The 21,973-nt window shown below is 41.5% G+C and overlaps 1 protein-coding gene across 1 annotated transcript in view; it reads right to left on the bottom strand.

Annotated features, from left to right (window-relative positions):
• The window catches only part of Pkp2 (plakophilin 2), a 73,259-nt gene that overhangs the window by 5,766 nt on the left and 45,520 nt on the right, over positions 1–21,973 (bottom strand). The window contains exons 7-11 of the mRNA XM_052739953.1: positions 10,970–11,087; positions 9,623–9,787; positions 8,642–8,815; positions 1,966–2,119; positions 54–243 (exon numbers count right to left, since the gene is read on the bottom strand). Of these exons, the coding sequence (XP_052595913.1) occupies positions 54–243; positions 1,966–2,119; positions 8,642–8,815; positions 9,623–9,787; positions 10,970–11,087 (801 nt within the window). The remainder of the gene's footprint in view (positions 1–53; positions 244–1,965; positions 2,120–8,641; positions 8,816–9,622; positions 9,788–10,969; positions 11,088–21,973) is intronic.

The raw sequence follows: 21,973 nt of genomic DNA, 5'->3' as shown, positions 1-21,973 counted from the left end.
TCAAGCAACAGGCGGGAAATGGAGACAGTGATGGGCAGGTACTAAGGACTTACCCTTCTCCTATGCTGATGGTCATAATTTTCTGCAGGCCTCCAGTGTTCAGGAGGTCTCGTGCATTCTGGTAACTATTCTGCATTAAATTGTTCAATGTATAGCAAGCAGAGGCTGTAGTTTCAATGAGAAGGTCAGTACTTGGGACTGTATCAGGAATTATGGAAACCAAATCTGGTAAAGTTTCTTTGGCTATAAATTGAAAGAAAAACAATGCTTTGTTAGAAAGATTTTTTTTGTGGGAAGACAGGTGTATGCGTGAACATGTGTGTTGCACACACATGAGTGTTCAGTTTGTGTGCCTCCTGCACAGGCACATGAAAGTCAAACAGGGTGTCAGCTGTCTTCCATACTCCCTCTCCACCTATGGCTTTGAGACAGGGTCTCTGACTGAACCAGAGTTTGGTTTCTAGGGCACTGGCTGGCCAGTGAGCTCATGGGATCTGCCTCTCCCACCCTAAGTGCTGGGGTCACAGGGCATTAGATGACATATGTATGGAAAAATGCTGAATCTCTATAACCAAATCTGAAAACCTAACGCCCACTCTCAGTGTACTGAAAACCCTTCCACAGAGAAAAATATCAAAAATTTAAAAATTTCATACTCTTCAATCCAGAAATTCCACTTCTGGCAATATAGACATCACCTTAAAAGTGGAAAAAGATTCTACAAAGATATTTTGAATAGAGTTATCCTGACTGCAGGGTGCACAAGCTATCCCCCCTCTGATGAATGTCTCTAACTTATAATACTGGAAACGCTACCTTCCTCCACAGGTTGTTCTGAGTGAGCTCAGGAGTCCCATTAATCGTGGCCTCACATACTAAGCGCTTAAGAGATGTAAGTTATTATAAGAAGGTTAAACCACAGACTAAAAGAGCTTGGGAACATGAGTATTCCTTTCAAAACTTATGTGGACAACAAGGAAATAATTCTGAACCAAATAACAGGAAGGCTCCAGCCACCCACTGAGAGCTGTGCTACATCCTTTTCATCACCACAGCAGCAGGTCCCTTCTACAGACCAAGGTTAGGGAAACACATACTGTCAAGGCTGAGGAAGAGCAGCAATTAAAGGAGTTGTCTATTGTATTTAGTTGTCTTAGGAAAGTACATTTATCAATAAAATGCATTCTACAATATACTATGGGAAGGCATCCATCTAAACCCATATCTACAATATATTCATTCTCTCTCTCTCTCTCTCTCTCTCTCTCTAGATAGGTAGGTAGATAGATACATACATATATACATATATAGATGAATAATGAAATAAATGAAAACCTACCTGGCTAGAAATCTCATTAAAAACATAACATGTATTGAAATGGATTTTTTTTGTTTGTTTTTCGAGACAGGGTTTCTCTGTGTAGCTTTGCGCCTTTCCTGGGACTCGCTTGGTAGCCCAGGCTGGCCTCGAACTCACAGAGATCCACCTGGCTCTGCCTCCCGAGTGCTGGGATTAAAGGCGTGCGCCACCACCGCCCGGCGAAATGGATTTTTACTTATTCCTGGTTTTATTAAAATTCAGAATCAAGATGAGTCCTATTGCTTAAATTACATACTGAACATAAAACAAATTTGCAATTTTAAAATTGCAATTACACAATTATGCAATTGCAATTATGTTGCTGACAAACATAGATAAGACAGACCCACTGAATGGAACTGCCAATGGGTGAGAGGTGTCACACAGATCGAGGGTCTCACTAATTAGTGTGGTCCAAGATTTCTTTTCTGCAAGTAATCAAAGCAAATGAAGAGAAGGCTGGATGTTAGGACAATCCAACGTTAGTGAGGGAGGGAGCTTGCTCCACACCCTCCCTCACTGGAGCAAAGCCAGGCCTGCTTATCACCGGCTCTCCTGCACGTGTATGTTCAGTAAGCACCTATGACATGCAGCCCTCAACTCACCAATTTCATTCTGCAGAGAAAGATTCCGTGACAAATTCCTCAGCAGGGAGACGGCAGTCTTTTTCACACTGGGATCACCCACGTGCAACATTTTCCGGGTGTGCTGAAGACCATTTTCCTTCTGGACAACCATTCGAGCTACTGATGTGGGCATCTGTTTTGAGACACATCCTGTAAATGCTACCACATTTGCTATCAGAGAAATACGTTCTCTGTAGAGTTCAGAGGCTGAGAGACAATAAAAGCTAGAATGCTAACAAAGGCACTTTACATATATTTTCTTTAAATTCTTTTAGATTTTCAACATAATTGCTGAATAAAAATATTTTTTCATCTGGGCAGTGGTGGCGCAGGCCTTTAATCCTGGCACTCGGGAGGCAGAGACAGGCAGATCTCTGTGAATTCTAGGACAGCCTGGTCTACAGAGTGAGTTCCAGGTCAGCCAGGGCTACACAGAAAAACCCTGTCTCGAAAAAACAAAAAAAAGTTACTCGTTACTTTTTGCATCTGTGTTTATAAGTAAATATTATAAGTAAATAGGTCTGACTTTACTTTCTACTACACTTAAAATTTTAATTTGTGTGTGTGCCCACCCTGTACATGCTTGTGGAAGACAGAGGAGACCAGCACGTGTTTTCTATCATCCTCTACTTTATTCCCTTGAGCCAGGGTTTCAGTGAACCTGAATGTTGGTGTTTCTGCTAGGCTGGCCAGCAAGCTCTTGGGATCTACACGTCTTCATTACCCAAAGTGCCCGTTCTGGCTTTACGTGGGTGCAGGGCAGTCAAACTGAGGTGCTTGTGCTTGCAACTAAGTACGTGTGGCCACTGAGCACCTCCCAGTCCTCTTGTACTGAACTTCTGAAATCAAGGTTTGAGTAATACAAACTTAATAGGACAGCATTTTTTCTATCTTCTTGAACTATTCATCTAATATAAGCTCATCTTTGTGGGTCTGGTCAAATTTGGCCAGGTAGCTGCTAGCCACTGCTACACTGACCCAGAATCTTAGTTTTCCTAGACTAACCACTGAGGTGAGAAAACAAAAGTTTCCTTTGTTACCACTTGGCTTCATTCATTAGCTGATGCTTACTTAACACTCCTGTTTCTTCTGGTTCAAGTTTTGGTAACTAACATATTTCAACAAACTTATTTCTAAACTATAAACCCAATGCATTATAAAAAGAGAATTGGGATTTTTAAGAAGCATTTTTATTAACTCTCTGAGGATTTCATATAATGTGTTTTGGTTATATTTACCTTTCTCTCCTAATTCTTTCCTGATCCACCCTCACTTCTGCCCTACCCACCCAGCTTTGAGTTTTCTTCTTCTTTTAAAACCCCATCTTGATATATTGCCTCTCTGGTGCACCCACCAATGTATTTTAAAGTTGCCTTGGTTTATGACTTTCTTTGTGCTGTAAAACTATAAAAACTTCATGAAATTGCTTCCGCACTGGAACATGGAATTTGGGGTAACCTAAATCTGTGTTCCTGTGCCATGATCACTCATAGTGGCTCCAGAATAAACGATCTCTTATTGTCCTTTAAAAAGAAAAAGAAAATAGACGCAAAGAAACTCATTAAGTCTAATAGGGGCTGCCCAACCACTATCAGATGTGGGTCTGCCCTGGGGTATGGCCGACTCATCAGGGATCATAGCACTAAAGAAAACTGACTTTCTTTTCCTCAGCAGCTATCAAATACCAACAGCTTTCAGCTAGAGGTGGGACTCAACATGTGTCCCTCCAGCCCCACCACTGGGGTTTTCTTCTGGCTTGAACGTGTGTAGGTCTCACTCATGCTGTCACACTCCCTCTGAGTTCCTGTGTGCAGCTGTCAGGTGGACATCAGGCTTTTGAGAAAGTCAGCACGCTGCTAGCTGGATCATGTTTTCTTTCCGTGTAACTCCTACTTTCACTGAACTTGCTCTGCAGACCAGGCTTCCCTCGCACTAACTGAGATCTGTCTGCCTCTGCCTTCTTAGCACTGGCATGGATTACCGTAGTCTGTTCATCCGAGGCTACTGCTGGCCCAGGTCTAGGAAAATCTTACTCGGGATCTAAATACTGACCTGGCTCTTTCTAGCATCAAGAGATCTCAGTGCTGTAGCCTTAGCTTGTATCTGTAACTTCACATTAAACTTCCATTTGAAGTTAATATGAGGCTACCATGACAATAATTCTTGGGATTCTCAACCATTCTTTAGGATGTTGATCTTTTTTTGTCTCATATACACACTGACTCCTACCACCATCTATATTCTTCATTTTCTCAATTCTATTTTCTAGAATTGACATGCTTAATGGAAAGCTGAGCACAGATGGTGGAATATGTAGGATCTCTAAAACTATTTTTGTGTTTATAATCAATATTCCTCGGGAAATTATACATCACTTTACTAGAGTGTCAAAGTTTCCATGGCTCAAGGAAGTGAATTATTAGTACTTTAAATAGTTGTTATGTTGTCATAACTATTTGTCTTCCTCCACCTGTCATCCTCTAAGAAGTTTCCTTCTCCAGAGCTACCCAGGGAGGAAGCTGTTTACTATGTACAATCTCAGACCTTGGGTCAAGAGGAAGGATGGGTACTCCTCTCTCCCCATACGCCATCTAAATGTCCATTTTATCCGAAGGCTAGGCGGAGTGGCAGTCAGCAGTCTTCCCCTTCCTGCGCATGCAGCTGAGCAAACTAACCATTTCACACTCCTAGGCTTCCAGCTTCAATTCTTTCCATATATCAACTGCTTAGTCTCACTGTCACACAGAACCAGAAAAACATCGTCCTATGTGGCATAGAGCTCTGAATAGCTTTTTGTTCTTGTTCTCTGCCCATTTATCTCCATGTTTAATCCCTTTATCCCACCCTTGAATCCCTAAACCTCACATCACCAACTGTCTCCTGTTAGCATCTGTCCTAAGGTAGAGTTGCCTGAGCTATCACACAAATGCTGTCCGTCTACCCTTAACAATGTTGTCATTCCAAGAAAATAAGTGACAAGTTTAGGCTGTTTATGTTGTTTTGTCATAGTATAGTTAGAGTAATTAATTAATCAGGAAGCTGTGGGAGGTTATGTTATTCATATATATATATATATTTTAAAGATTTATTTATTATGTATACAGTGTTCTGTTTGTATGTATGTCTGCATACCTGAAGAGGGCGCCAGATCTCATTATAGATGGTTGTAAGCCACCATGTGGTTGCTGGGAATTGAACTCGGGACCTCTGGAAGAGCAGTCAGTGCTCTTAACCTCTGAGCCATCTCTCCAGCCCTAATTCATATATTTTTATACTTGAGAGTCAGATCAAGGGGAGAAGTGTAAGTGAGGGAAAAATAATTTCTAGCATTGTAGTAGGTTGAGATTTTTTATGTAATCTGTGTCGTATGTGCTAGATACTTTAACTAGAAGGGCTAGTCCTACAGCTGCTTCGAATGCCTCGAAGACTAAAATTACGATGGCGGTTGGGAATATTATTATTAGTGGGAGTTGAGGAATGCAATTGTAGCTGTGATGAATAATGGAAGTATTATGCCTTCAAGACATAGGAGGGTTGATATGAGGTGAGATCTGTGTTCCTTGAAGGGAGAAAGTGAAGGCAAATGTGATGTTGAGAGCCACAGATGTCATTTTGGTAATTATGATTAGTATCATAATCTAATGAGTTGAAATCATTAATTTGAGTTAAACTAATTACCAATGTTATTTGGTCCATTCTGGCTTTTTTTTGTAGTCATTCGTAGGTGAGGCCCAGATAGATACAAGGATAAAAGCGGTGAATGGTATAGTTTTAAGATTGGGTGTTTGAATAGCTCAGGGTAGGGGGAGTAGGCGTGCAATCTCTAAGTCAAATAGAAAGAATGTAATTGCTACAAGAAAAAATTTTATAGAAAAGGGAAGACAGGCTAAATGTATAGGATCAAATCCACATTTGTATGGATTTGCTTTTTCTGTATAAATGTTAAGTTGGGGAAGTCAGAGGGCAATGGAGATCAGGAGAAGTGATAGGATGATAGTGATGAAAAGTACAATAAGTATATTAATGACTTTCTTCTAGGTTAAATTCTAGATCTAACTATTGGAAGTCAATTGTACTGGTTATACTAAGAAAGTAGGATCCTCATCAATAAATAGATACACATAGTAAAAGTCAAACTACATCTACGAAGTGTCAATATCATGCTGTGCTTCGAAGCCAAAATGGTGTTTGGATTGTAAGTAGAATTTTAGTTATCAAAGGCATACTATAATAAATGTAGACCCAATAATTACATGGAGGCCGTGGAATCCAGTTGCTATAAAGAATGTGGATCCATAGATTCCATCTGAAATGGAGAACGGAGTTTCAAAATATTCTGTGGCGTGAAGATTTGTGAAATAGAGTCTGAGTGTAACTGTAATAAGTAGGGCTTGATTTACATGGTTGCGTTTACCTTCTATTGGGCTATGGCAGGCTCATGTAATAGAAACCCCGGATGTTAGGAGTACTGATGTTTTGAGAAATTGAGAAACTGATGTTGGGTTCATTTAGCTTTTGCCTTGTCTGATTTTTAGATTTGTCACATCACTAGAATAAATAGTACATTTTCAGATTAGCATCTCTGCAATCTCATTCATCCAACCTCTCCCATGACCTCAATGGTGCTAATAAATTTGATGATTTTAGGCCAAGTGGTGTTGACACACACCTTTAATCCCAGCAGCTGGGAGGCAGATCCAGGTGAATCTCCATGAGTTCAAGGCCAGCCTGGTCTACATAGTGAGTTTCAGGACAGCCAGAGCTATGTAAGAGACCTTGTCTGAGAGAGAGAGAGAGAGAGAGAGAGAGAGAGAGAGAGAGAGAGAGAGAGAGAGAGAGAGAGAGACTGAGACTTTGTAACCAAGGGTCTGGAGGGATATAGCTCTGACATCTTTTCCAGAGGACCCAGTTTCAATCCTAGCACCCACATGGCAGCTCACAACTGTCTCTAACTCCAGTTCCAGGGGATCTGATATCCTAATATACACGGAAAAAAAAAAAAAAACCCAAAACAACAACAACAAAAAACTTGCTGATTTTAAACACCAATGGCAGATCTGGACAGAAGCTTCTTTCAAAATCCCATCTGATTTAACCTGCAATGGTTATCTGCTGCCTTCAGAATGATGTTCAGACACCTTAGTGTGGCTCATGCTGTCCTTCCTCACATGGCTTCCCCTTCTTTACCACTAGTCTGCAGTTACCTAGGTAAAATTACTTTAGTCCATATTTCCCTTGTTAGACCATGAGTTTCTGGAAACAGTGGAGTTCTTCCTTTTTCTTTGTTCACAAGCATGCTTATGACAAATCAAATAAATAATGGTTTGTATTCTTAACTCTAGTGTGTTGGTAAGGTGGCTTTATCATTTCACAGTTTTATTTAAAACAAACAAGCTTCTATGTTAAGACACTTATTGGGCTGGAGAGAGAGCACCAACTGCTCTTCCAGAGGTCCTGAGTTCAATTCTCAGCAACCACATGGTGGCTCACACACAACCACTTGTAATGAGATCTGGTGCCCTCTTCTGACCTGCAGGGACACATGCAGGCAGAATACTGTATACATAATAAATAAATAAATCTAAAAAAAAAAAAAGACACTTATACTGGGAATGAATACATTTTCTGAAATGTTTCTGTTCCCTTGATGAGTGTTTTAATCTATGGGGATATATAACTGAAGACTGGCTATGTAATGAACTATTTTGGAGTGATTACTTCATGATCAAGGTAACCATAAGCTTAGTTCTAATAATGATTTAAAATACAATATAGAAACACATAACAGGAACACAATATACGGCACAGGCAAAAACCTTCTGCCATACGCTTTGACTCCGATGATAAAAAGTCAGTCACTGGAAAGAGAATGAGCTCTGCCCTGTGGATGGGTTCCCAAGATACAGATGTGCAGATGCCCTTTCAAGTCCCAAGCTATTGTAGACATCATTGTTTTTACCTACGAAGAATGCATGACTTCTTTTGGTGTGAACATTGACTTTCTGCAAGGGAGCATTTCTTTAAGGTAGTGCAAGAGGCAAGTGCAAAAGTACCCCTGCCAGTGCAAAGTACTGGGCACTTTACCCAGACCAGGCCAATTAACATCACAGTCTCCTCCCAGAGCCCAGCTGAGATACAAATTGGGCCAGTGAGACACCTTTGCTGAGTTCTTAATAGCACTATTTGTGAGGACACCAGGTTGTTAAGATATAAGTCTGTGGTCATTCCTAGCTATCCTCATTACCATACGGGCACCCAGGAAGCAGAATCTAGAGACAGAGTGAGGCATTCAAGACTAATCTTGAAAGAAGACAGACCCACCCCAAACATTTGAGTTCCACGATATGAGAAATTCCTTCCTTTCCCTCTGTATTTTTCTTGACTAGCTTGAGGCAGGATTCTGAGGACTGTAATGGAAGAAGAACTAAGCAATATAAAAGCCAATAAGTTGTTTTTGTAATTGTAGTCTGATGCAGCTTTACAGAAACTGAGGCTCAAGGTAGTGGAAGGCTGAAACCCTGGTCGTTTCTGAGAACTGCCATGGCTGGAAGGAGGAAATCTTTGCTCCTACCTGATTGCTTCACCTCTGCACCTAAGGTGGACATGTCTACAATGCCCTCACTTTAAGAAGTAGAAAAGCTGGCACAAGACTTACCGGGCCACCTCCTGCTGTGAGATTCTGGAGAGCTCCTAATGACGCCTCTTGGGTATAGTTTCGGGCACTCTTGGCAATTAAGGACAAATACATCCTTATCACAATGGAATGCCACAGCCACTCCATGCCCCGGGGGCTACTCTTCTCTTCAGGCATCGGTATGTCTTGGTATTGCTAAGCACACAGAGCAAATGTACTTCAAATGATGTCTGCAACTCTGCAGCCATACCAACAGACCAGAAATATTGTCTAGAAAGACTAGCAAATCAGAAAACCAGTATATATGATTTTCAATTAACTTTTAGCTCACAATAATTACTTCTAAGAAACTCTCACACTCCCCAAGTTTACACTTCACAGTCAAGGGATTAAATACAGGTCCTTCTAAAAAGATTTCCAGTTGCATTTAACCTAGATTCTAAATGGTCACTATCACTTTGAAGATAAGGAAACAGGTCTGTTCCCTCAAAAGCTTATAGAATTGTTTGGGATGGTATCAAGGGCCTAAATTTTCCAAATTCAAGAATACCATAACACAAAGAATATAGTAGTTCACGTTCTTTTCACTTTTATGTCAGTTCTGAAAGAGATATGTTATCTTTTCTGGGAAATTTGCTTTGAATGTGTTCATAGTTTATTTTTAGGATACGAAATGAAACACCAAGGCTTCTGGTAATGCTTAAACAATGATTGTATCATGGCTCACAAAGGACACAGGGCAGCATGGTTTAATCACTAACTGCACAAATGTGGAGCCAGATTAGTGGGGACTGAATTTTATCCTCTTCACCCAGTCACTGAGTTGATGTAGGAAAACTAACGAGCTTTTCTGTACCTGTCTTCTTACTGCTAGAGCCTCCTGGGAGGACTGATGTGAGAACTAAATTAGAAATAGTAGGTGACATATACTCAGGAGTAAGAGTCTCCTGACCCCCATTCTCCCTTCATCCCCATCTGTCTCTCAAAGATATCCTGACATACCTCTTTTACTTTCCTACTTCGACTGCCAAAACACCCAACACTTTTGATACTGTTAGTCTGGACATTCCGGTTTTGCATGTAGATACTCTGGGAATACTTCTCTGGGAGCTCTGCTTCTAGCTGGTAGGAGAGGTTATGAAGAATGCATACACAGTTCTCTGTGGCCTGTGGAAAGAACATGAATACTGTTCATATTCATATTGACATTCCTTTCACATGACTTATCACAGGTTATTTAGGCTTCAGCTCTTAAAAGGCTTATTGCATGCAATTTAGTATGCTTGGACAATACCATATGCAGGAGTTACTGAGAATAGCTGGAATGGCTAATGTTAGACCATGAATAAATGGTCATGAGTACTATGCTAAAACACAGAATCCAAGTTTCTCAAAATAATGGGTAACCTCCCCCAACCCTTTTTAACATATCTGGAGACTGAATCCAGGGCCTCTTGCACAGGGGACAAATGTTCTACCAATGAGCTATAGTTCTAACACCTTAGAGTATTTCTAAAAAACATATGTCCAGAACAACTTCGAACATCCTATACATAAATTAGTAGCCACACTAATATGGAGAATAGGATGGGACACTGCGATCAATTAGGAGGCTACTATAATAACCAGTGTAAAGGACACACAAAAGGAAGGGCAGATATAGCACTGGAGAAGCAGCATACGGTGTACTGCTTGTGCATACAGGGTGTAAGGAAGAGGAACAGCCCAAAGTCATTCATACTTCAGTCTTCTTTTGGTAGATGGTGAGAATTCATCTGTCCATTCATTCTGTCTAATTAAGGTGTTATACATGTCAGGCCAGTTTTACCACCAACCTACAATCTCTAGCCACTGATATGCTGATTATTAGAAAGATTAGAAAGAAAATGCACAACATTGTGGGGATGGAAGAAATTTTTTTGTTTTTGTTTTTGTTTTTTTGTTTTTCGAGACAGAGTTTCTCTGTGTAGCTTTGGAACCTGTCCTGGAACTCACTCTGTAGACCAGGCTGGCCTTGAACTCACAAAGATCTGCCTGCCTCTGCCTGGGATTAAAGGCGTGCGCCACCACTGCCCAGTGGAAGAAAGGAATTTAAGCATTTATTGTTAAAAGTGTAGTGTTTGTGTTCCTGATGAGAATCCACACTGAGTTGTTAAAAAGTGTGTTGGAAATTTGGGTCTGAAAAAACTCTGAGCCTAAGGCTAGAGACAGAAATTTAAGCATGCAATGAAAACCTTGGGCTTGGAAAGTAAGTCAAGGCACAAAACTACATCAAGTTTATTTTAAGTCTGAAGCATCTCAGTAAGTCATAATGGGTGATCTGGTGTGAGGATGCTGAATTCTTGTTACCTTATCATCTGGCTGGTAGTCTGCCACAGTTCCTCTGACATAATGGACCAATGAGTCAATGAGCCCGTCGCATCTTCTCATTGTCTTCCTCCCATCAGGGCCAGCTGAGCTCATGTTTCTTTCAAGAACAACAAGAAACTGTAAGATGTATTTTATCTAGCCCACAAAGGCCTGTGTGAGACGTGAGTTATGCGCCCCAAAGGCCTGGACAAGGCCTGTGCTATGAACCCAATGGGCCTGAGTTTCAAAGCTTCGTTTAAGGCTTCTTCCAGCTGTTTGGAAACTGGCAAACAAGCAAAAATTTGAGAGCTTGTCATCAGTACAGTAAATCGTCAGCTGCCTAATGTCAAACCTGAAACCATAAGCACACAATCACATCAGTAAGTTTTCTACCTGCTGCACTCCATGTTATCAAGTCCCAAATATGATTTATTAAATCTTGCCCATATCTTTGAGAGGCAGATATGAGGTAACTGTTTGTAACTAAAGGAACACAGCACACTAGACATAAGCAATATGCTGTGTCCAAGTCCCAATTTGCTCCACGTCTTAACTATAAGTAACCTGAAGTTGTCCTGGGTCTCATTTTCTTCATCTGTAAAAATGTGTTGGACTCTGTTGCTTGAGTCTTGAAGGTTTTTATACAAACTGTTATTGACAAATATTAAAAATTGACTCTTAAACATGACGGTCCTCTCCTTCGCACACTTTCCAGGGTCTGTGACGCCTGACCTATAAACATCTTTGTGCTTAGCCTTCTAATTTTGCTAAGTCATGAGCACAGGCAGAGGCTGCTTCCTTATAGAGAAATGCAGCTCATCAAATATGGTAAAGCGAAATATTTGGTGATCACACGGCAGATTCAGGTCATACCTATATTTGCTGCTAACCACAGGAAAACGTAATGGAATTCAGCTACTATCACAAAAGCTACTACTTGAAAAAGCCAAGGACTTCTCCAACGGTGTCAAGCCATGGCTTAAGAAGTCTTGCTGATATTTTAGCTTTTGTATGTATATTAGCTGGTTCCTAAAATGATTTTCTTGTGTGCTTCCAAGAACTCCTAACAGTGTATTTATCTAAAATACCTCTCAAGCATCCAAGGCCAAAGGAAACAACACCTGTCTCCTAGGTCAGGGGATAGTTTTATTTCTTGTGCAATTTAGGGTGAGACCCTCCTTTCTTGTACAATCTTACTAACAGACCCCTAACTCCTTACCTAACCACTTCTCGGAATGTAGACTGAGCACATAGATCCCCTTTTTGATATACTAACCGGTCATTAGCACTCAGCTGACCTCCTCTTTTACCACTCCTATTTTGGGTTGTAAAAGAAAGCCTCACTGCCTGAGGAAAATTCTTACCTGCCTTTATGACCCTGTAAGAATTCAAGTCTGGTGACCTTGCTCTGGCAGAGGATGCTATTGCTTGGGTTTATAACTAAACACCTCCAAGACTTGGGAGGACTTAGAGGTATAAGGAGACAGAGAGGAAGAGAGGAGTGGAGGACTTGAGGATGGAGAACTGAGAGGGATAAGGAGGATTTTGGTCAGAGAGAACGTGTGGACAAGATGGAAGAAAAGGAAGAGCCAGATGGGGAAGTACTAGCTGGGTAAGAACAAGAGAAGGACCTAGATGAGGCAGAACTAAGATGAGAAAATTAAGATAGAACTTAGAGGGGACAATAGATAAATATAGAGAGAAATCAGGTAAGAAAGGAGCTAGGCATGAGAACAGAACTGAAGCTGTGTAGATAGGATTTTATCCCAGAGGAATAAAGTAGACAGATAAAGAGCTTGTTGTACTTAGATTCTTTTCCCGAAAATAATTCTTGTCGATCATAGATTCTCTTCTGAGTGCCTGGGAAGTATATTATTAAGGCTGGTCCTTTTAATACTATACAAAATAAATTCTGGCATTTTTATTTCTATATTCCTTTGCATTAAGGTTTTCTTTTAATCATTAGCCACTCAAAAAAAAATTTCCCCTGAAAAAATGCTAACACGTCTGTCAACAAGAAAAGGGGCTGCAGGGGTGTTGCAGCAGCCAGGAGCCCCCAGGCTCAGTTCCCTGCACCCATGTCAGTTCCAGGGGCTCTGATGCACTCTGGGTTCTGTAGGCTCCTGCACGCACATGGTACACATAAACTCAGGCATATACATAAAATAAAAAGAATATTAAAAAAGATTAGAGTTTGGAATTTGAGAACTGCCTCCTATTCCTTTTGCCAACTTTAATTGAAAAAAAAGATTGTAAACTATGTCATGCCTGTTTATGGGCAAGTAGAAATATCAAAAATACATTCAGGAGTTCTTCTTCATAATGTTTCAGTGTTACCATAAGACTAATAGTTCAAGAACTTCTGGGGTCTTATTTAAAAATATAATTGCATTAAGTGATTTCAAAATACTTTTGTGCCACGCCCACGACGGTGTCGCCCGCGTGACAAATGCCTTGGATGAGGTGGTTACGTGGGAAAGGGGGGCTCGCGGCCCTCGGGTCTATGCCCCCGGCGACCCCTTATCAATCTGCCCGAATCATGGTGCCAGGCTACACGGAACCACACAAAATCTGCTTACAGAGGCTGGCTGGCACTCTGCCTTTTTCTCTTTGCAGCTGTGACTATTGCTGTTTCCTTGTGTATTGATTTCAGGGAGTTAGCTCTCAATGTTTCTGATGTGCCCCATAAAGAGAATAATGATTCCTCAAAAGTGGCCTCAATACCCCCACCTATAATTCAAGCTTTTAGGCAAACAGTTAAAGAGGGTCCTAGAAGTTTGGGGGAATTTATGAATGATTTAGAACAAAAAGAACTTATGACTCAGAGGGACAAAGAGTCTAGCGAGGAGAGATGAAAGTAAAAGTCCAGGAACTCATAAGCAATCTACACGCGCAGCCAACAGCAGCTGCAAGGAAGCAGTTACAGGAACTAACCAGTCCTACAAGAATTATCAAGGGACAAATAGAGTTTCTCATCAAGGGTCGGTGGTGGCAACCCCCTAACTTTAATCCTAGATATAATAATTATTTGGAGCCATTGCCCTTTACGGGAGCTTATGATAAACATGGGAACCAATGGGTGAATCATAATAGCATGAAAACAGAATGGCATAAGTTACAGTTCATGGAAAGAATAGCTAGGTCCCAACCCCCCTGGTGCCTTCTCACCTGCAAGCAAAGGTTAAATATTTTCACACAAATGAAACCATGGTTAGAATGATGGTGGGAAGGGTTTAATTTTGATACAAAACAAAGGTCTAATAATTACGTAGAAGGAAAACTTCAGCTAGGGCCGTAATGTTCTCTGTCTGGATGAGGGACCACAAAAGAGGAAATAACACCTGTACTCATGAGATCTATTAATCATTCTGAGAAAATTGTGAGACCACATTGTTAATTCTATGTCTATCGCCCCACTGGCCGATTGCCATGTTTCCTCAAATGAATGTATAAAAAACACTGCTTGATCTGAGTAAAATTGCAGCAGTTCACAGCATACTCTGGTGTCTGTGTCTGTCTGTCATTCGCCGAATCCCACTTATCCTGAGTACCTTCAACCCGTTCTCCCTCGGTCTGGTGTTCCTACTGAGACCCAGTCCGCGGCAGGTGGCGCTTCGAACAGGGACATGAAGGACAGGTAATTTTTTCTCTTCTTTCTCTCTTTTCATAAGTAGGGATCGGCTCCTGTCAGGGTTCTGCAGACCCGCCGGTAAAGGCTCACCGGTTAAGCACAGGTAATCCAGAAGGTAAGCATGGGGCACCACCTCTCAAAGGAGGACAAATTATTTGCATCTGTGATAAGACATATGTTGGCAGAAAAGGGCTTGAAGGCAACACCAGAGGCCTTGGCAGAATTCCTTAAACTCGTGAAGGAATTGTGTCCCTGGCTCACAGAGGATGGCAGCCTGACACTGACGGAATGGAGGAAGGTAGGGAAGGCTATGCACAGATATACAAAAGAAAAGGGAGAAGAACGCCTCAGTCTCAGTCTGCTTTGCCTCGTGATGTCTTGGAGGCTATTACTAGCAATGCAGTCGCTGCTTGGCGTCGCATTCCACCTCCCGGGACAAAGAGCATGGTGTTATCAGGGATTATACAAGAAAATGAAGAAACATATCAAGCCTTTATCTCTAGATTTGAGGAAGCAATATATAGAATGTTTCCCCCTTCAGAGGGGACGGACATGCTTCTGAAACAGTTAGCCTGGGAAAATGCCTAACCCTGTTATGAAAAGCCATAGGGGGTCAGGACAGTTTGGCTCTTCAGACTCCGTAGAAGGAGTCAACTGGGTACAAGAATTAGGGCAACGACCCTTTAAGATAATCATCCTGGACAGCAGGAGCTTCCAAGGACTCTTGGACACAGGTGCTGACAGGACCTGCATAGCAGGAAAGGATTGGCCTTCTTCTTGGCCAACACACAGAACAGGATCCTCCCTTATGGGAATAGGGATGGCTTCCGGAGTAATGCAGAGTTCAAAGCTTTTAAAATGGCAAACAGACAGTAAAGAAGGGTTTATACAGCCTTATGTGCTACCCTCTCTACCATTTACCCTATGGGGAAGAGACTTAATGGAGTCACTTGATGTACATTTAGTAACAGGAAGTTCTGAGCTGGAGCAGCATTTTACATAGGGGCCACTGCAAAGGATCTCTATGCAGACTCTATACAGTGGAAGTCTGATCAGCCTGTATGGGTTAGTCAGTGGCCCCTGACACAAGAAAAAATACAGGCATTAGAACAGCTGGTATCAGAACAATTGGAAAAAGGGCATATAGAAGAATCTAATAGCCCATGGAATACTCCTGTATTTGTCATAAAAAAGAAATCAGGAAAATGGAGACTACTACAAGATTTAAGAGCAGTAAATGCTACAATGGAGGATATGGGGGCCCTACAACCAGGACTCCTATCCCCTGTGGCCATACCAAAGGACTGGCACATTATAGTCATTGATCTACAAGATTGCTTTTTTACAATAAGATTACAGCCTCAGGATCGCCCTAGATTTGCCTTTAGCATACCCTCAGTTAATTTTAAGAGACCCTATAGACGATTTCATTGGAATGTATTACCCCAAGGAATGAAGAACAGTCCTTCATTATGTCAAAAATTTGTGGATATGGCCCTTTTACCAATAAGAAAAACTTTTCCCTCTGCATATATTATTCATTATATGGATGATATATTATTGGCTCATAAAAATAAGGATACAACAGAGAAAATTCTCAAAGAGACAATTAGTAGTCTAACAGCTTATGGCCTTGTCGTGGCTCCAGAAAAAATTCAGAAAAATAGGCCACTTAGTTATCTGGGACAATGGATAGGGGATAATTATATAACAACCCAAAAGGCATCTATCAGAGTAGATAAATTAAAGACCCTCAATGATTTTCAAAAATTGTTGGGAAATATAAATTGGGTAAGAAAATATTTAAATGTCACAACAGGTCAATTAAGCCCCCTGTATCAAATATTACATGGAGAAGCTCACCCAAGGTCAATAAGACACTTAACTCCTGAAGCCTTGCAGGCTTTAAGACATATAGAGCAGGCTTTAGAAAGAGCTAAAGTACATCAAGTAGACTATTTGATTCCATGGTATTTAATTGTTTTTGCCACAGACTATACTCCAACAGCTTGCCTATGGCAGGGAGGTGTATTGGAGTGGCTACACCTACCACACACACATAAGAAGGTACTTATATCTTATCCCTCTCTTTGTGCACAACTTATATATAAGGGCAGAATTAGGTCTAGAGAATTGTTTGGCAAGGAACCGGCCTTTGTAATTATACCCTATAATAAAGAACAATTAGAGCTCTTATTACAAGAATCAGAAGATTGGTGTCTCTCCTTAATGGGATACCTAGGACAAATCGCCTTTCATTACCCCAAAGACCCTCTTATTGAATTCATAAAAGAAGTTCCTCTTATATTTCCAAAGATATGTGTTTCTCAACCCCTAGCAGAGGGTATTGTGGTTTTTACAGATGGGTCAGCAAATGGGAGGTCTGTGGTATACTCGGAAGGGGAGGAACCTTTAATAGAAGTTGTACCGCAGATAACAGCCCAGCAAGCAGAAATACGTGCAGTTCTGCTTGCACTTAGACATTTTCCCCAGACCCTTAACCTTTATACAGACTCAAAGTATGTAGTTAATTTATTTCCTGCCATAGAAACAGCGAGTTTAACAGGTTCTTCTACTATTAAGCCTCTGTTAAGGAACTGCAGGCTCTGTTATGGCAAAGAACAGAGAAACTTTTCATAGGACATATTCGGGGTCATACAGGGTTACCAGGACCCCTGAGCCATGGTAATCACATGGCTGACTTATTAACTAGAATTAATCTCCTTACAGTACAGGAGGCACAAGAAAGTCATGCTCTGCATCATCAGAATGCTAATGCATTAAAACAAGCTTTTCAGATAACTAGAGAACAAGCTAGACATATAGTTAAGGAGTGTGCTCATTGCCCTCCACAAAATCAGAGTTTAAAGATGGGAGTCAATCCTAGGGGATTGAAGCCTCTTGCATTATGGCAGATGGACGTAACCCATATTCCTTCCTTTGGGAAGATGAAGTATGTTCATGTAACAGTGGATACATTCTCTCATTTTATCCACGCGTCTGCCAGATCAGGAGAAGCAGTAAAGGATGTGATTCAGCATCTAGTACAATGTTTCATGATCATGGGGAAACCCATGCATATCAAAACTGATAATGGACCTGCCTACACCTCAAAATCTTTTGAGGTATTTTTAGCACAATGGGGGATTAGTCACACGACAGGAATTCCCTATAACCCACAAGGACAGGCCATCATAGAAAGAACTCATCAGACATTAAAATTACAAGTAGAAAGATTACAGAATGCTAACTCATATATGTCCCCTCATCATGTTTTAAGTCATTCTCTCTTTGTATTAAACCATTTGAACATGGACTCAAATAATAATTCCTCTGCTCTTAAGCATTGGGCAGTAAAAGAGACGGCATCATCATTGCCACAAGTACTATGGAGAGACTTGCTTTCGGGATCCTGGAAAGGACCCGACCCTCTGATAACATCGGGACGAGGGTATGCTTGTATCTTTCCACAGGATGCGGAATCGCCCATATGGATTCCAGACAGACTCATCAGGCCAGCGCCGCAGAAAACTGCAAAAGCGAAAGGAAAAGTTAGCGACGGCCCGGCTCACTCAGGAGATGAAGAAGCTGACCCTGAAGCCACAGAAGCTTCCGACATGGACCCAGCTAAAACATCTGGCGACGGAAGCAAAAGCACTTGCCTCACAACAATGTTCTAACCCTCCTTTAGAAATGTTATTTGTAGCCATGTTGTCCTTGATTGCTGTTGGGCCTACTACAGCCTCTACCAGTCCTTCTTCCTATTGGGCTTATGTTCCTCGTCCTCCCCTCTTACATGTAGTGGGGTGGTTGGATGATGAGACTTATAAGGTATTGAGCAATCAGACGGAGATCATCGGGGGTTTCCAAGATTCAGATGAAAGGGCAAGTGCTTCCTCATTTATAAACTTTGCAGGAAGCTCAGATTCATTACCAATTTGCTTCGCCCTGGAAGGAGTAGCTCCTCCCGGGTGTCTCTCCACCAGCTACAGAACCTTTTTAACTGATGCCCCCAGCTCTACCGGTAAGAAAGGAGATCCTAGATGGATCTGGGAGACTCAGCTGCTTACTCTGGGACTTCCCACTATGAATGAAACTTTTAAGTCTGTCAATTTATGCCTCTTGATTCCTGTATTACTAAGTATCGGGATAAGAATCAATTTTGGGATGATGGTGTTACCGCCTTTCCTACTTGGTTGCGTTGTGGGTTTCCTCACGCAGCCTCCTCCTACAATCCTTTACTGTCTAAATTGCTTATTTGGGATTTTTCCGCCTCTTCTGGAGAAAAGAAGTATGAAGATTATATCTCAAAGAATAAAGATAAGTTCCATAATTATACATTTGTGGGTCATGGAGAGAAAATCACTAGGTGGTTTTCACCTGGGTATGTTGAGCCAGTGTGGGTCGCTAGAACCCCCTCCGGAAACATGAGAAAACATCCAGACTTGTTTCGGCTTGTTGCCGCTTCAGGCCCAGTGTCTCAAAAAAGACCCAAAGAAACTACTCCATCTCCCATTGCAGTTAGAGCATGTATTTCCTATCCTTTTGCTCTGCTACTGGGCTCTGCTGCCCGGGTAAATATCTCTGCTCTTGGGTCTAACTCATATCATGTAACTTGCTTTAGATGCATTATCACTAATTGTATTTCACCAAGGGAAAGACAAAAAATGCAGATTATGATGATTGTGAAAAGACCACCTTTTATAATGATGCCTGTGCAATTACATAACATGACTTGGTATGATAATTCAGCTTTACAGGTACTTAGACAGCTTCATGAATTAATAAGGCCAAAAAGATTTGTTGCAGCATTGATATTAGGGATAACAGCATTAATATCTATTATTACTACTTTTGCCATTGCCACCACCGCCCTGATTCAAGAGATTCATACAGCTCAATTTGTAAATGATTTAAATAAGAATATTTCCTTTGCATTATCTGAACAAGCAATTATTGATAAGAAATTAGAGGCAAAGATTAATATATTAGAGGAAGTAGTGTTAGCCTTAGGACAAGATGTGGCCAATATTAAGAAACTCATGGAAACTAGATGTCATCAAGAATACAAAGCTATCTGTGTGACTCCACTTCCCTACAATTCCTCTGAGAATTGGGATAAAGTTAAGCATCATTTGTTAGGGGTATGGAAGGATTCTTCCATTACTCATGATTTAGAGGTTATTCAAAAGGACATATCGGCCATGAGCCAAGCTCATATACAAGCTGGCTCATTGAATGTCTTAGCACAAGGATTACAAGAAGACCTTAAGGCCATGAATCCCTTAGATTGGATTCAATATTTTATTTTCATAGGCATTCTTGCCTTAATTGTAGTTTGTGTTATTGTGATTTTCCCTTGTCTTTTCAGGACAATAACCAGATCTCTGGGCAGTGTACGTGAGGACCTGTATGCCTTCCGCCTTAAAAACAAAAAAGGGGCCGGGCGGTGGTGGCGCACGCCTTTAATCCCAGCACTCGGGAGGCAGAGCCAGGCGGATCTCTGTGAGTTCGAGGCCAGCCTGGGCTACCAAGTGAGTTCCAGGAAAAAGGCGCAAAGCTACACAGAGAAACCCTGTCTCGAAAAAAAAAAAAAAAAACAAAAAAAAAAAAAAAAAAAAAAAAAAACAAAAAAGGGGGAACTGCCACGCCCACGACGGTGTCGCCCGCGTGACAAATGCCTTGGATGAGGTGGTTACGTGGGAAAGGGGGGCTCGCGGCCCTCGGGTCTATGCCCCCGGCGACCCCTTATCAATCTGCCCGAATCATGGTGCCAGGCTACACGGAACCACACAAAATCTGCTTACAGAGGCTGGCTGGCACTCTGCCTTTTTCTCTTTGCAGCTGTGACTATTGCTGTTTCCTTGTGTATTGATTTCAGGGAGTTAGCTCTCAATGTTTCTGATGTGCCCCATAAAGAGAATAATGATTCCTCAAAAGTGGCCTCAATACCCCCACCTATAATTCAAGCTTTTAGGCAAACAGTTAAAGAGGGTCCTAGAAGTTTGGGGGAATTTATGAATGATTTAGAACAAAAAGAACTTATGACTCAGAGGGACAAAGAGTCTAGCGAGGAGAGATGAAAGTAAAAGTCCAGGAACTCATAAGCAATCTACACGCGCAGCCAACAGCAGCTGCAAGGAAGCAGTTACAGGAACTAACCAGTCCTACAAGAATTATCAAGGGACAAATAGAGTTTCTCATCAAGGGTCGGTGGTGGCAACCCCCTAACTTTAATCCTAGATATAATAATTATTTGGAGCCATTGCCCTTTACGGGAGCTTATGATAAACATGGGAACCAATGGGTGAATCATAATAGCATGAAAACAGAATGGCATAAGTTACAGTTCATGGAAAGAATAGCTAGGTCCCAACCCCCCTGGTGCCTTCTCACCTGCAAGCAAAGGTTAAATATTTTCACACAAATGAAACCATGGTTAGAATGATGGTGGGAAGGGTTTAATTTTGATACAAAACAAAGGTCTAATAATTACGTAGAAGGAAAACTTCAGCTAGGGCCGTAATGTTCTCTGTCTGGATGAGGGACCACAAAAGAGGAAATAACACCTGTACTCATGAGATCTATTAATCATTCTGAGAAAATTGTGAGACCACATTGTTAATTCTATGTCTATCGCCCCACTGGCCGATTGCCATGTTTCCTCAAATGAATGTATAAAAAACACTGCTTGATCTGAGTAAAATTGCAGCAGTTCACAGCATACTCTGGTGTCTGTGTCTGTCTGTCATTCGCCGAATCCCACTTATCCTGAGTACCTTCAACCCGTTCTCCCTCGGTCTGGTGTTCCTACTGAGACCCAGTCCGCGGCACTTTTGTATCCCCAAACACTGCTTTCAAAGGAACAAATGTGCCCAGCATTACAGCAAGAGCTAAAGGGAACGGGGTTGGGTTGGGGTGGGATGGGGGAGGGTGGGTGGGGGTGTGAGGCACATTGCAGTTGACGGGGTCCTATCTACAGGCTGATCTCTGTGAAACCAACAGTGCTTGGCTGCTTTTAACCACCCAAATGGCGCTGTCACCATTCAGCTTGGCAGTGCAGAGACGGCAGTACTAACAATTCAATGGCTGTTCAATCGACACAATGAAAAACTGGACATTAACAAAATCCCTTCAGTGGTTTTGATTCCTCAAAAATTTCTTTACGTTAATTTTTGTTGCATGTGAAAATCCCCGTAACTTTATCAATTACAAGACAAGATAATGAAGACCAGTGAGACAGCTTAGAGGTAAAGGAGCTTGCTGCCAAGCCTGAGATCTGACTTTGATAACTGGTACATGTTGTGCCCAGGTTGCAAGACCCCCAAGCAAGACCACCACAGAGCTAATATTTGATGCAAGCACACAGAGGT

This window comes from Peromyscus californicus, unplaced genomic scaffold (genome assembly GCF_007827085.1).
Source record: "Peromyscus californicus insignis strain IS unplaced genomic scaffold, ASM782708v3 Scaffold_16__1_contigs__length_79575227, whole genome shotgun sequence".
Taxonomy (NCBI): domain Eukaryota; kingdom Metazoa; phylum Chordata; class Mammalia; order Rodentia; family Cricetidae; genus Peromyscus; species Peromyscus californicus.
The sequence above is the reverse complement of the archived record's forward strand: the minus strand, read 5'-3'. Positions and strand labels throughout refer to the sequence as shown.